Raw genomic sequence first — 15,281 nt, forward strand, 5'->3', positions numbered from 1 at the left:
TAATAGCAAACTGCCATCTGGCTAGAATACTTTAGATAAATACAAATTGGTTCTTATCCCCTTTTCTAAGCAGCGGCTGCCGTTAAGACAGCTGTGTATGAGTAACTACAAAGACACAGACACCATTTTGCAAAATACTAAAGGCAACAAGCAAAACAAAACTAGACAATGAACAGAGAGCAACATAAATCTGTCCTGCATCGCACCATGGAGCTCACTATGCTCAGGCTCTGTTGCTGTACTGCAAGGAGGAGGTGTAAGAGAAAACCTCGACATGAGGCATGTGAAGTGCTCTAGTGAAAGATAGCAAAATATCTTTAGTTAACCTGAAATCTCACTCTGAGGTGTAACGAGAGAAGACTCTCCAGATGTCAGCTCCCTCCCATAGCATCACAGAAATCCCCAGTGCTTGCAGCAGCTGCCAGATGCACAGAGGAAGCCACAGGTGATGTGTCCTTGGATAGCTGCTATCAGAGTGGGCAGCTGTGTTGTGTGAAATCTCGAACTTCCAAATGCATCTCAAACTTCGCCTCATTTACCACACAATGCACAGGTGAAACACAGGAATAAAACAATACAGAATAGTACAGAATCACTGTGACGCATACTGTGCAGAAAAAACAGCTACAGACTCTTGACCTAGTCACACCCCATGAAGGAAAGGTGCTGCAGACCACAGCTCCAGCCTATATATTTGAACAAAACAGCTAGTCAAGCACCAGCATCACTGAAAACTTATGTATTTATTTACTATGTCAACCTTTGAAGACGAAGAGGAAGGTGAGATTCTGCTGGCACTGCCTATAATAGGAAGTCTAGTGCCCTCAGTAATCAGATTGGGAGGGGGCTTTTCTGTGAAGAGCCTGATCCCTCCTCAGCTCTGCCACACATCAAAGCCCCATTTCAAGTACTCTGAGAACACAACTCAGACAATCCATATTTTGGACACTCATTTCATTGCTCTTATGTCAGCATGAATGTGAAATTTGTGCAACTGTTTATTGAGAAAGGAAATTCCACTTCACTTTCATACTCTATCTAAGTAACATGACATGCATTAAAACACCAAGGCAGCTGGGGGTTTTGGAGGGAAGGAGAGGTGTTTTCTTTTACCATCTCCCCTTGTAATGATGACAGCATGATGGGTGTAACGCTTCACTCATAACATGGGGTACAGTTTTACAGAAGCCCAAAGTAACAATTCACTTTAAACTGAATCATCTGAAACTGCATTGCTGCTACAACTTCTAAAATTCTGGAAAGTATTCTTCTAAACTTGGCTTAAAATAAGAAAGCTTAAATAGGTAGAACACAATAATAAAACATACCTTAACTTGTTGATATGCATCACTAGGTAAAATGCATTCAAGGTGAACATGTAAGAGGCTGGTATTCATCGTTTCTGCCTGTAAAAAAAGAAAGTGAAAAGCACCTCAAGCAGGTTGTTTTGAAAGATGCTATATAAATCTGGCTCACATAGCACAATTTACAAAGATAACAAGACTGCCTCTACATATGCATGACACAGCAATGAAAGGATGTTTTTAAAAATGAATATTCTGTACAGTAGATCCAGCTCCAATTCACTAGAAAGGAATTAGAAAGATTGCAATTATCAAGCCATTATTATATGTGATTATTAAAATATCTGTACAGCATCAATACAAGCAATCTGTACGAACTTTGATAAGACAACAAAATATGCTCAACAGAGCCTTTTTGGCATAATGCAAATGCTTATTTTCCTATTTTCTGTATATTTGCTTTGCTGGTTGTACACTGAAACGCAGTTGCTAAGCCAAGAATGCAATGCTGCACTCCCACAGTCTGATACGCAGGCTTTGTGAACAAATGGACAGAAAGTACATGTTTTACCTTTTTGTTGAATGGGAAAGATAAAGAAAAAAAGATAAAGAAAAAAAGTACGCTGATGTCAATTCTAAATAATAATTTAAAAAAAACTATGAGAGTTCTGTCACTACGAGTAACATAATCACAGCAATGTTATGTGATGACTTTGAGACTGACGTGGAACCCCACTCAGTCTCTTTTCATACATAACATCATCTGAATGCAGCATGTGAAGATTCAAGTTTCTGAAGGTGTCAGTGCAACTTCTTCTGAAGAATTTAAATCACTTGATGCTAAGAAGCAGGACTATGAATAACCAGTTTTATAGTATTCAAAGCCCTGCTTCATTTCTCCATGGGACAGAGCGAAGGGAGCAGGGTGCACCTGAGTATCATTTATACCACAGGGAACAGTTTCAGAGAAGCACAGCCAAAAGGACAGCACATATTGTGCAGCCCTAATTCAAGTGGATTTCATACCAGTGACCCAGGCTCCACACAAGAGGGCGATCCAACCCCTGTAAAGATCGTCAGTAGCACCAAAACACGGGCTCGTGCCAGGCTGCATCAACCCCAAGGAGCTGTTTCTTTTTGAGAACTCTCTTGTCCTCGTCAGTTTTGAAAGCAGGAAAAAAAACTGACTCTAAAGCATGTACCACTTAGTAACCTCTCACAGCCAAACCTACTAACTGGAGTTCTAATGAGGCAGTCCAACTATACCAAGAGCAACTTCTGGGGTGAGTTTTCTGGTTGAATAAACCTTGTTACTTAAGCTTCCCTTCTCAATGGTCCTTGAGAAAACACTATCATCTCCAAGGCCCTAAATAACAAGGCATTAGCACTTGCTTAATGTAACTGCCGAACTGCAGACACTTGCATTCCTTATTCTGCCCCAAATAAGCCATCAGGCAAGGCCCTATACAAGATTTTCACAATATTTTCAGAAATATTCTTGCATTAATTGCAAATATTAAACTATGCCCCAAAACAGGCAAGCAGAATAGAGACTATCCAGAAGCCGGATAAACAAAGATGACCTATATGTGCACCACCATCTGTCAAGTCTTAGCAGTCACCACTTGCTGCTGAATGGCCACGTGGGCACACTATGAATTCAGTGTTGGATACAGCTCCTCTTTTGACTCAACCAGAGCACACATTATGAATCCCCAAGATGTAACTTTGTTAGCAATAAGAGAAAGAGGGTGAAATTCGACAGCAGAAAAGGCAACTTTGTCATTCTTTTCCATTTTAGATCTGGGTAAGAACATGGGAAAATGACAGAAGTACCCTTTCAGTTTTGAGGACAATTAATCAGTACAAACTCAATGCAGCATGGAAGCTCATCGTCCCCAAAAAGCAGACACAAACCTGCCACACACCACTGCAGAAGTTACAAGTTCACCTACAATCTGCAGGGACACATCATGCTTGCAGCAGTTAGGCTCTGAAGAATCAAAAAAGAAAAGCTTCACCCATATCCTTACGCACAATTCTGGCCACTCACCTTCAAAAGGAGTTGCTACAAATTGGAAAAGCTGCAGAAAAGGGTGGCCAGCTTGGCTAAGAAATGACCAGCACATCACAGGGAAAGATGCCAGAGCATGGATTGCTCAGCTTGGCAAAGGAAAAGTTGAAAGATGTGATGCTGCCTAAAAAAACAACCTCTAGATTTAAGTGCCAGAAGCAGGAGGAATTATCAAAATCAAATGTGCATCACAACAAACAAATACAAATTGGCTACAAAGAAATTCAGACTGGAAGTCAGATGTAGGTTCCAGACATCAGAGGAGTGAGAAAAGGTGCAGACAGGAAGAGAGATGCACCAATACAGCCCCCACTGAGCCTTCTCACAGGTTGCCAAGTGGCATCAGCAGGCATAAGAGGCAAGGGTATCTTTAGCATACCGAAATGAAGCTTATGCTATCCTGAACATGTATGCATAAGTAACATTAGCAGTGTATTTTACTCAGATAAAAGAGAACAGAGGTAAGCAAGCATGCAGTTCTGTAGGTATGACTGATTTGCCTTAAATGTTTTTTTCACTCAGATCTCCATGGTTTAGTACTCATGTATCCTTAAGTTTGCATGTCCATATTCACTCAAATCTCACAGGCCTCTTCCCCACACAACTTGCAAGCCTAAAAGAGCTGGACAAAAAGGAATCATACCAGCTTTTATGGGATCCCAATCAGGAATAATAAACTAAAAAGGGCACTTCTAGATCAGACAGCTATCTGTAGAGAAATCTTTTCCACAAATGGGACTCAAACTCAAGCCACAAGTTTCTTTTCAGGATTTAGATCTTGCCTACCACCTACAACAGATGTGCCTGCGCCACTGAAGTATTTCTCTCCAGACTGGCAGCATTCACTGAACTGAAGAATAATTCTCCAATTATAGCCAGGCAGGAAAATTATACCCAGAGCTAGGAGAACCAAGTCAATGCTCTCTTGCATCTTGTGTACTAGGACAAGATTGGTGCCAGGTGGTGCTGCCAAGCATGATCTCAAGCTTGTACTCTAGAGAAATAAAGCAGAGGAAAATGCTCCTCACTATTACAATAATGCAAATGTCAAATGCTCCCCAAAACTTTTCTACTCAGTCATTTAACAGGAAAAAAGAAAAAAGAACTGAGGTGAGAATTTTTCTCAGGAAAAACAAACAGAAGATACTGTGAAAGCAATCAAGATAGATTATATTTAGATACAAGATTATATTCTGTTATGTGCTAAAATATTCAAAACACTCTTTTTCTTAAACAAAATTAAATCCATACGTAATACAAAAGTTTTTATTCATAAAAAACTTGAAGGAAATCAGAATCATAAATTTTTCCAGTTAGTTACTCACTTGAACGTCTGCATAGCCTAGAGGACTACAAAAATAGAACCAGAGAATCATTATGGCTGGAAAAGGCCTCTAAGATCATCTAATCAAACTGTCCAGCCTGGAACTGCACCTAAATCTCAGGAACTGTTAAAGCTTCTCTTCCAATTTAAGTAGTTATGCTTCCTAAATCCATCTTATTTTATTCCTCACAGTTCCATGTTCCAGCCAAGCCAAGCACTGATGTCTTCAGCAGTAACAGAAGTAGGAGGAGATACTCCAGCTGGAATCTTGTTCTCATCAGAATGCAGTATGCTATGATTTCTAATTAAGTGATAACTCATGCATATCACAGCTGTGAACCAGCCTGGGAAACGGGTCTGAAGTAAAAATTGAAAAGTTAAAAAAAAAAAAAATTGCTCAGCTTCTCTCTCCCCAGTCATGTAATAACATAGTGAATTTTGTTTTCTTTTGAAACAGATAGATTCTCCTCTTTGATTTAGAGAAGGGCAACATAAGTAGTTTTATCAGCACAACTGAGAGCACAACACACCACAGAAACACACAGAAGTAGAAACAGTCTAAAGGCCAAAAGATGTTTCTCTCAATAAAACCAGAAACACCAGCTCACCGTAAAACTACTTATCTATCTCATTTCCTCTCTCCCACAGTCACTTAGATTTCTGTTAAAATTCCCTGTACCCCAACAACCTGAAAACAAAATTCTTTCATGTCCAAGTAGGTTTCACTTCTGCTTGAAATGTATTACTGTACCAGTGTTCGTGACACCTGGATGCTCTGAATGTGTGGAAGCAGTAAGTAGGCATTTGCTAGCTGTATTCTAGGCTCTTCCAGAGATGTCAGAGTTCCCACTCCAAAAACCTGTTATTAAAATAGAAATGAGTCATTATGTCAACATTAACTATTTCAGTTATCACAGCAATACACAGTTCTATTTTGCTTCTATTTTGCTACTAAGGACCTCAGGAAGTATTACATTATTTTAAAAGACAATATATATGATTTCAAAAGTTCCACTGTGCAAAGTAATTATACGCATAAGAAGCACAGCAGCATCTTCACTCACCTGCACCCAAAAGAAAAATGCTCACCTGCACAGCATCAGGTTATCTTAGAAAGAGAGCTGTTAAACACTTCCTGTTCTTCATTACAATAGAAACACCCAAAATATGGCAATTCTATATTGCATCCAAGTTGGCTAAGCTAGTACCAGACACTTCTATCATTTTTACTGTTGTTTTTTTGTTTTGTTTTGTTTTTAAGCCATGAGTGAATGGAGGCATCACCTTCCAAATTTTCTTCACAAATGATGATGTAAAACAAAACTGCTTTTCAAAACTGCATATAATATTTACACATCATGGGAGTCTAAAATGGAGAGAAAGCAAACAACAGCATCCACAGTTTTACGGTAATCACTGGGCCATGCAGGAATTTCTGAAAAACTTGGTTCCAAGCCCAAAGGCATTCTGAATTCAATGGCTTTGTCTTCAAAACTAAGTAAAATACTGATTGATCATTTTGTTTTTAGAAGTCTGCAATATTCAGAGAAGTGCAAGATTTGCAAGTTGATATTTTTTATTACTTTTTTTTTTTTTTTTTTTTACTGCATTCATATTCCACTCTGTCAAGATTAGTTTATGACAGTGAGATGTAAGATTACCTCAGGTTGCTTTGTTTTCCCCTCCTATGAAAAATCCTTTAAGGTTTTTCACTTACTTCTATGCAAAGAAATCTTTTTTAAATTTAAAAAAAAAAAAAAAAAAAAAAAAAAAAACAAGTAAACACCAATGTTTTTAATCAAAAGGACAATACAGTGTTCACTGAAGACCTATGACAGCTATGGATAGAAGGAAGGAGGACAGAGAAACATTTTTGGGATGTTTCCTTTTTTGATGGAGACATTGATATAATGCTACTTTCTCTCCACTTAGGCAATTTCTTCATACACACTTCACACACAAACGTGTTAGCAATATCAAACATTTCAAGCCTTTCGAGCTCTCAAGGGTGCTATACCTTGTATAAGCACTACAGTTAGATCCAATTTTAACACTCTTAAACGTAACACAAGCTGAAATCATGGACAGTTACTTCTGCTTGTTACATTCCTTACACACGGCTAGTGAAATGGTCTGCCAATAACAGCATGCTATTGATTTTAGCAGCAGTCCAACTCCAGAAAATCAGTTTCTTCTGACACTGACAACTGCTTCCCCACCACTTGTTCACAAAAAGCTGTGACTGAGCTGACTAGGTAACAAAAACAAGGGGTTAGGGGTGAATGCAAAGAAGATAGATGCAAAAAAGAAAAGGGCCATAATACAAAGATCCCCCAACATTTGGCATCACCCTTAGTATGTGCTAAGCCAATGGCAATATTCATATTCCAAAATCCGTACTTCAGTGAACTTCTCTCTGCTTCCTTATAAGGAGCTTTGTTTTCTAATTCACTATGAGAGTGGAATAACAGAATGGTTGATGAAAGTTGGCATTGTTTTTAAGTCATCGGACTTGAATTCAGACTTTTTATTTTACTTACTTTTTATTTCATTTAAATAAATGAAAGTAAAAAAAAATTTGGAATGTATAATATCCCTTATAAAAATCTTAACACCTAGCAACTTTATACTTCTCTGGTTAATCAGGTAGCAAACAGCTTCCATTCAAAACTCACTACTTCCATTTTCACATTATAATGCCCTTAAGCTTTCACCTCACGTTGCATCTCCAGCGTATTTACATAAAAACCTGCATACACATAAAAAACCTGCAAACATAAAAAAAGCTGAAGATCACCTCAGACACTTCTTAAATGCCCTGGTGGGTTTTTTTTCCACCGTGATAAATACAAATTCCAGAACAGTTCATTCAGGACTGCAATATTATGACAGAGCCGAGTAGCAGTGACAGGACCCTAACACTCAAAGTACACACAAACAAATACAAATATACCTACTACCACAGGTAGCCCTACTAGCAGTTGTGATTTGAAATGCATACTTGTACAAGGAATCATGAGATCAGCAAGATCTGATAAAAGGGATGAACTGTAAACAGTATTTCACTTGACTGGTATCAGGAATTCAACACACATTTGAAGTTGGTTTTTTTTTTGTTGTTCTTAAGTTCAAAATGTATGAATACAACTTTTAAAAACACAAATTCAAAACTCAAGTGAAAAATAAGCGAAGTTACCTGATATGAAAGTACTCCATGAGATGAGGTATTTATAAATAACGAGCTTTCAATATTGCCTTCTTCTGTTGGCAGAAAAAGCACTCTGAATGAAGTTTTTCCCATAGCTGGAATCACCTACAGAGACCACAAAGAAGGCAGCTTGCTCAGTGCAGTTCGTTAGAACACCCACTACTCACCCACAGACATTCCCACACACACAGCTGCATCTGTAGGTCCCAACCTCAGCACTAAAGTTTCACCTGCCCATATCTCTCAACTCTATCAATACAACAATGAACACCAATAAACACCCACATACTTGTGGATGACTGCATAATGCTGCATGTAACAGAATGAGACTTGAAGTCAATTTAATGCTGAACAGTTATTTTCTTTCTGGATTACTGTAAAACACATTTTGTACTGTAAGTTTTGAATGTCTTCTCCCTCACCAGTCTCAGTAAAAATGAGCAGAAAAGTGCTAGCAAAGCCAGAAAAAAATTGGAGGTCCTAGAAAAAAAAAAAAAAAAAAAAAAGGCACAAAAAGAAAACATGTAATTAAAAGTTCAGGCCCAAGGAAGCATGAAGGCTGGCCATTACGTATTTTCCAAAAGTACATCAACACTCACCCGGCTATGTACAGGAGACACATGAAACTGCCTAGAAGCTGTAAACACTGAATTCACTACAACTTCCCTATCTCTACTAGGATTGTAGGCATGCAGCATTTTAGCTCTTGGCAATCCCAGTAATCTAAAAGGGGAGAAAAGAGAAGGCAGTTATTCACATTTTTAAGTTTAGAACATGCACAAAAGGCATCCAAACAAATCACAGTGAAACATGTTGATATGAAACAATTTTCTAGTCGCAACTATTTTTTGAAAACAAGCAAATTCCATCCTCTAACATACAAAGACCAGTAGCTAACACTAGGATGCAACTGGTGCACCCAGCCAAAGTTAATCATCAACTCAAAATACAGAGTTTTTTTGTTTGTTTGTTTGATTTTGAGGGGGAGGGAAGGGAAGAAAAAATCCAACCCAACTATTAATAGACAAAAATCTTTTATTTAAGCAAAAATACAAATCAACCAGTCATCTTCTGTCAGTTAAAACAAAGATATCTTAAGGCTAGTGTGTGAGTTAATATATCCTAAAAACAACTTACACACACACACAGCACATTCTCCGGAAAATTCCTTTCACAAGGGAACCCTGCTTTTTTTTTTGTTTGTTTGTTTATTGATGGAATACCAATTGTCGTTTAAGAAATTCTTAAAACTTTCTTCTAAAAGAGAGCTAAGAAACCATTATATTTTCCACCAGAATGTTTAGCCTGAGGTTTTCTGATTTTATTTTTGAAAGTCAAAGGAAGCAACAAACTCTCCCACATTTAGAACGAGAACTTATCAAGAAATGAACAATGGAATGGGGAAGAAATCAGAACCATCTTGCGGAATCACCTGAGAAGGCTGTTCTGTATCTACCCAGCATGTGTTACAGCTCCCTGCTCCCTTTTCCTGCTTTCTATAACCACATTGATTTTTCATTATAAAGTATAGCAAGGTGCAAAACATAATTCCAACTCCATGGCAATTGCTTACTATCCCTCTTTTCTTCTTTTTTTTCTTCAGAGAATGGAATGATCTTCACTGATGGCCTCAACCTAAAGGTAGCCTAGCAAAGCTGTTCCTCCCCACTTAATTGAAATAACAGTAGTGGAAGATACTCACTGCATTCCAAAATGCAGAACTGAAGGGTGAAAGTGTAGGGCCTTCCCATTTGGAGGCATTTTTGCTGAGAAACTGAAAAAAGGAGACAAGAAGCTACAATTAGTATTTAGAGGTCACAACACTACTCACAGCAGAGAAAGAAGATATGTTACTGGCGATGCTAAACACTATTTCCAAACCTTTTCATACACTCCTCTACCTGACATGAGAGCAACCTTTTAAAAAGGTAAAACAGCACATACTGGAAAGCCCATACTAATACAAGCTGAGCTTGATACACATTTCACTCCAGAGGCACTGCTGGATCAAACAGCCTCCCTTTCTTGCATTTCTTCAGTCACGGTGAGGCACCTGTATTTGAGCCTGGGCAGCGAACTACAGAGGAGAATCCATATAAAAGAGTCCTGAGAAATGAAAACTGTATCAGCATGGAACAGACCCATGGTTTAATCAGAGAAGCACTTGTACCAGCAGAGCAGAGACATGCATGTAGAAAAGCAAACAGCAGCTTGTGAAAATCCAATACCAAAAGAAGACCTTTCCTAACTGGCTTTAATACAAAATCCAACTCATTTCTTATATGCAGAAGAGAGTAAGAAATACGCGGAAACATGCATGTCATCATCATCGTTCCTTTTCCCTTGGAAAATCTACAGTGAAGTTTGTCAATTCTAGCACCTTTTCACCTTATTTCAACACGAGCTGATGCTCGGTAATGCAGACAGAAGTCCTAGCATATCTTCACTTTCTCACCAAGCGGTGAACAGGCCCAGCCCTGCTCATTACAGCTACGAACCCAGTTTTATGCTGTTAAAAACTTCCCTAGAAGATCCATAAAGATCCACAGAATCTTTATGGATCCTAGCCAGAGCCAGCTTTATCATTACTGAGTGATGCTAATCAGCAACCCAGCAAGGATAAGTGTGAGGTAGGAGAGAAGGGCTGTGGTACCATTAGTCATCCAGGTGCTCTGCATTACAAGCAGTAGTACAGTTAATTGGTCGCCAGATTAAAAATGCTTCTGTAATATTGCACCTTTTATCTATTAAAGTACTCACATAATTCTGTTGTATTCCAAACCAATAGAGCCATCATAATTCATTACCCGTCAGGAAAAAATCTGGTTTATTACTCCTAAGATCATCATTCTCCTAATGTTTCTCCCAAGAGGGAGCAAACTCCCTTGCTGTTGAAGCAGTAGGAATGTTATATATACCCAGGTGATACTTCTGGAGTGTTGCTGAAAATAACAAAGGATCAGATGATGCAGAACCCCAAAACCAAGGTGAAAGGTCAAGTCTCTTCCCGGACACCCTGTTTGTGCCCTAGCCAGTGCCTGCACCACGTCCAGAGATACCACAGCACCACAGTGCCTCCCACTCTCCCCCAGAAATCAGCTTCAGGGACATGCCTAGCACAAAAGTCAGAGTGCTTCTGTTGCAAGCAGACAAACCAAAATCGCTTCTACAGCAAAAGCCCAAAATGTCAGAGGTAAAACGTATTTCTTAAAAATGAAAATTGAAGGACTCTTAATATGCACAAACATAAACAACAAAATAAAAGTAAGCTACGTGGTTTATGTACTATAGTACCATCTTAAACCCCATCACCACTTCTCATGTTTCTCATATCCCACGGGTATTGCTGTAGTATCTCTTCCCACTTAGAACCCCTCCAAGAAGTAGGTCAAGAAGCCAAGCGTTCTGTAACTTACTAATCTGTCTCCTTCGAAATTCCTGCAGCACCAGCTCTCATCCTTACTTCCTAACCCTATAATAGGCACCCAGTGCAGCAGGGATACAGGAAGCTGCATCCCACTGAACTAGGGATATCCTAGTTTGTAAAAAGCACTGAATTGCGGTTCGGACAGCTGTAACAGCCACCCCTTCCCTGATCAGAGAACAAGAGAAGCCCTGTGACAGCAGCAGCAGCACCTCAGGACTGACACCCCGTTTGTTCTGGAAATGGCAGCCTGGACCTAGAAGGGCTGTGCTCAAGCCTCAGTGGAAGCCGGGAGCACTCTGGGCCCAGTCTTACTACAGCACACACTGCTGATACAGAGCTGCTGAGCACCTCTGCCCACAGAACCCCACAGCCCAGGGGATGGGACGGCAGCTGCTTCTGCCCTGCATCCTGAGAGGCCTCTATGTGCCCCCAGCTGGCCCCAAAAGCAGAGCAGCTACATTCCTCCCGCTGCTCACAGTCCAGCCTGGCAGCCGGCTCCCAGCACCTGCAGTGCCCATCAGCACCCAGGAAGCGGTGCCAGAAAATAACTGGAGAGCCGTGCGCACTAAACAGCACAGCCTACACAAGGAAAAACCTACTGCTTTTGAAGGTTTGATTTTCTTTTGACACGACGTTGGGATGGAATAGGGGAAAAGGGCAGGCGGCCATTCTACCTATCACACCCAAACCCTCTGCTATAAAGAGAAAGGGGCTGGTCCATCAACACCAGAAGCACAACTCTGCTACCACATCTCTCCAAATGAGCAGGACACTCTCATGTACCAACCCCAACCAACCGAGGCTGCCAACCAGATCTCAGCAGTGCATTTGACACAGAAGAATGTTTCAAAGACAGATATGTTAAGAGGCTTAAAAACTGAAGTCACTTGTAAAACAGAACACTTACTTTAAAATAAACAAACAAACCTAATCTCACAAATGGATTCACTTCAAATTATGCCAAAAAACCTGTTGGCTGCAGACTGTGTGCCCAAAAAAGTACATACTTTCACGAGAAAATAACAGGCCTGGGAGAACAACCCACAAATATCAGCCTAAGAATGGAAGTCTTGAAACTACTCCCTAATGTGGAGATAGGGTTTCTACCTCATTGCTTTTCCACCACCATCCAGTTTAGCAAAGCCAGGTTCCACTCCTCTCCCATTTCTCAGGCTGACCGACAGAGCACCATCTTTCAAATTCTGAAATCTCAGGGGACAAACAGTCCAAACTGGAGGGAAACAGGAGAAAAATGGAAGAGGGGAAAGGAATGCCTGACAGCTACCTTCACAATGACTGTTCAGCAAGCTGTAAGACCTTAGGGCATCCCATTCCCTCTGCTAAGAATTCCTGTAGGTGTTCACATGTGGGGAACAGGACATCAGAGGGACACAGTGCTGGTGTTTCATAAGGTTTGGGGGACATGTTGTTCTGTTGATGGGACTAGCCCAGGGCTTCCAACACAGCGATGCTAATCACACATGTGCATGAAGTGCTGCTAGATAGCAGCTGAAAGTGTTTTGACCTTCCTTCTTTAAGTTTTGTTACTCTTTGCTACTACTAGAGAAGATCAGTAGACAACCAGATCAGCACAACTTTTTACTTGCAGTCCCCAAAATGAGGGTTTATATGTAATACATACTACTCACAAACATTTCCTCCAAATAAGCAAACAGGTTTTCTACCCATCCTTCACCCATATTGAACAGAAAAGGAAATTTTGTTCCAGTGAGGTATTATTTATACTTCACTGAACACAAGAAAAGTGTTCCCATAAAACTGCAAACAGGAGACCAAGTCTACTCTGAAGAAATTGTCTTCTTTTAGAAAACATCAGAAGAGTCAATCCATCTTATATATGTATATACACACACACATAAATGCAGATAAACATAGACATATATGAACCCCCAGCAACCTGCAGGACAAATGGCAGCTGAGCTGAAGTTCAGAGCTCACTGCAAGGATTTTTTCTCCCATCAATTCCTCTAAACCTTCCTGTTATCCTTCTTTCTTTAGCTGATAACTTCAGATTCTACAATTAGGATGCCTGTTATCTGATAATTCATACAGCAACACCTGTAGTTGGGAAAAACATCACTTGTGAAAAGTAGCCCTTCCTACCCTCTCTCATGCCCTTTGTTGACCACAGATAGAGAAAAAACAAAGAGGGCATTTAATTGTGCTTTTTTATCCATGCAGTTATGGGAAGCAGCAGACAAAAGGGTCAGGATTCCTTAACATGCAAGAGGTCCTCTTCAAGTGATGCTGATAGACAGTGTAATGGTTGTTGGCTTCTTTTGTTCGTTTTTTGTTTGTTTGCTTCCATTATATTCACAGAATTGTAATCTGACTTTTTATGTTTGGCATTTTGGCACTTCATATGCTCAGTGTATGAATTCTACAATCCACAGGGATGAGGCTCTGAGATACAAAAGCATGTATACTGTAGAGGAAAGTACAATTCATATATGTAAACTGAAACAGAGAAACAAAAATTAAAAAAACATTTACGGATCGATTTCAGATTCATCCCCCAGACTACTCCTGATAAACAAAAAGCACACGAAGGAGATGGACACATTAACAGAACCCAGGTATTGTCAGCACTGTTGAATATTGCTAACACGAAAACTATTCTGATGAATGCATTTATTAAGGAGAAATTAACGCAGATATGGTAACAGATCCCAGCAGCAGCTGAACTAAAGTCTTCTGCAAACCAGGAGCAAAGCTCTGTTTATCAGGTCACCTAGTCACAGAATCATAGAATAGCAGGGGGTGGAAGGGACCTCAAGAGATCATCAAGTCCAACCCACCTGCCAAAGCAGGCTCCCTAGACCAAGTTGCACAAGGTAGGCATCCAGATGAGGCTCTCTACAGAAGGAGACTCCACAACATCTTTGGGCAACCCATTCCAGTGCTCTGCCATCCATACCATTAAAAAGTTCTTCTGCATGTTAGTATGGAACTTCCTGTGTTTAAGTTTTAGGCCATTAGTCCTTGTCCTATTGCTATGCACCACTGAGAAGAGCCTGGTTTCACCCATTTGCCTCCCACCTCCTCTTAGACATTGATGAACACTGATCAGATCCCCCTTCAGTCATCTCTTCCCCAGTTGTACAGACCTAGGTTACCCAGCACCCCACAAGCCACGGGTGATTTATTAAAAATTAAAAAAAAGTTCAGCAGGTAAAAGAAGAAAAATAAGGGTTTCAAGCACTGAAAACTTAGAAGGCAAAAAGCCTCTGCTATTCTTAGTGCTGCACTGTTGAGGGAAGAGGGGAAGGACTGACTCACTGCCTCTCTCCACACGCCTGGGGACAGGCGATTCGTCACCAGGATTCCTTCATAGGCTTTGTGAGAGTGCACCACTGCCTGTGGGAAAAGAGTGCTGCTTTACAGACACCAGGGAGCACACCCCAGCACAGATGCCAACACAGCATTACCACTGTAAAACTGCTCTGCCTGCATGCCTGCTATCTTGGATCTTTTGGCTAAAAATAGGCAAGGAGAGCTAATCACTGATAAATCAGTGGACAAGACAATTTCTCTCCAAAAGTAAACCCTGTGATTTATGGTGGGAGTCATGACTTCAGGGGGCAGCTGGCTCAAGCAACCTTTTTTTTTTTTTTCCCTCCAGCCAGCTGAGTGAAGCCAAGCTCCTCGTCTCCAGGCTTCCACAACCAGTCATAGCTCTACCAGGCAACTTTTGCTCACCTCACCACCTAGTCCTTTCCTATATAACTCTGCAAGAAGGTTTATATAAGAACTATTGAGAGTAGCCATCCAGGCCAGCAGTGCTTTATTTTCACTTAGTACAAAACCATAACTGCATTAAATTTGTAATCGTCAGGAAAGTGCTCACAACGGGATGTAAATATTAGAACATAGATTTACTTTTTTTTTCTCCTCACACCTAGATAGACTCCTTGAAAAACACC

General features: G+C 40.3%; 1 protein-coding gene across 7 annotated transcripts in view; it reads right to left on the bottom strand.

Annotated features, from left to right (window-relative positions):
• The window catches only part of TMEM131L (transmembrane 131 like), a 67,109-nt gene that overhangs the window by 29,570 nt on the left and 22,258 nt on the right, over positions 1 to 15,281 (bottom strand). For 6 of the 7 annotated variants that reach the window (XM_042829692.1, XM_042829696.1, XM_042829689.1 and 3 more), the window contains exons 4-8: positions 9,613 to 9,684; positions 8,510 to 8,633; positions 7,899 to 8,015; positions 5,454 to 5,561; positions 1,329 to 1,406 (exon numbers count right to left, since the gene is read on the bottom strand). In XM_042829692.1, the coding sequence (XP_042685626.1) occupies positions 1,329 to 1,406; positions 5,454 to 5,561; positions 7,899 to 8,015; positions 8,510 to 8,633; positions 9,613 to 9,684 (499 nt within the window). Of the gene's footprint in view, positions 1 to 1,328; positions 1,407 to 5,453; positions 5,562 to 7,898; positions 8,016 to 8,509; positions 8,634 to 9,612; positions 9,685 to 15,281 lie in introns of those variants that run through there. The other variant, XM_042829695.1, reaches the window with a different exon arrangement.

The sequence above is a fragment of the Centrocercus urophasianus genome, unplaced genomic scaffold (assembly GCF_019232065.1).
Source record: "Centrocercus urophasianus isolate 14NV4802_14NV808 unplaced genomic scaffold, USGS_Curo_1.0 seq_32, whole genome shotgun sequence".
NCBI classification, from domain to species: domain Eukaryota; kingdom Metazoa; phylum Chordata; class Aves; order Galliformes; family Phasianidae; genus Centrocercus; species Centrocercus urophasianus.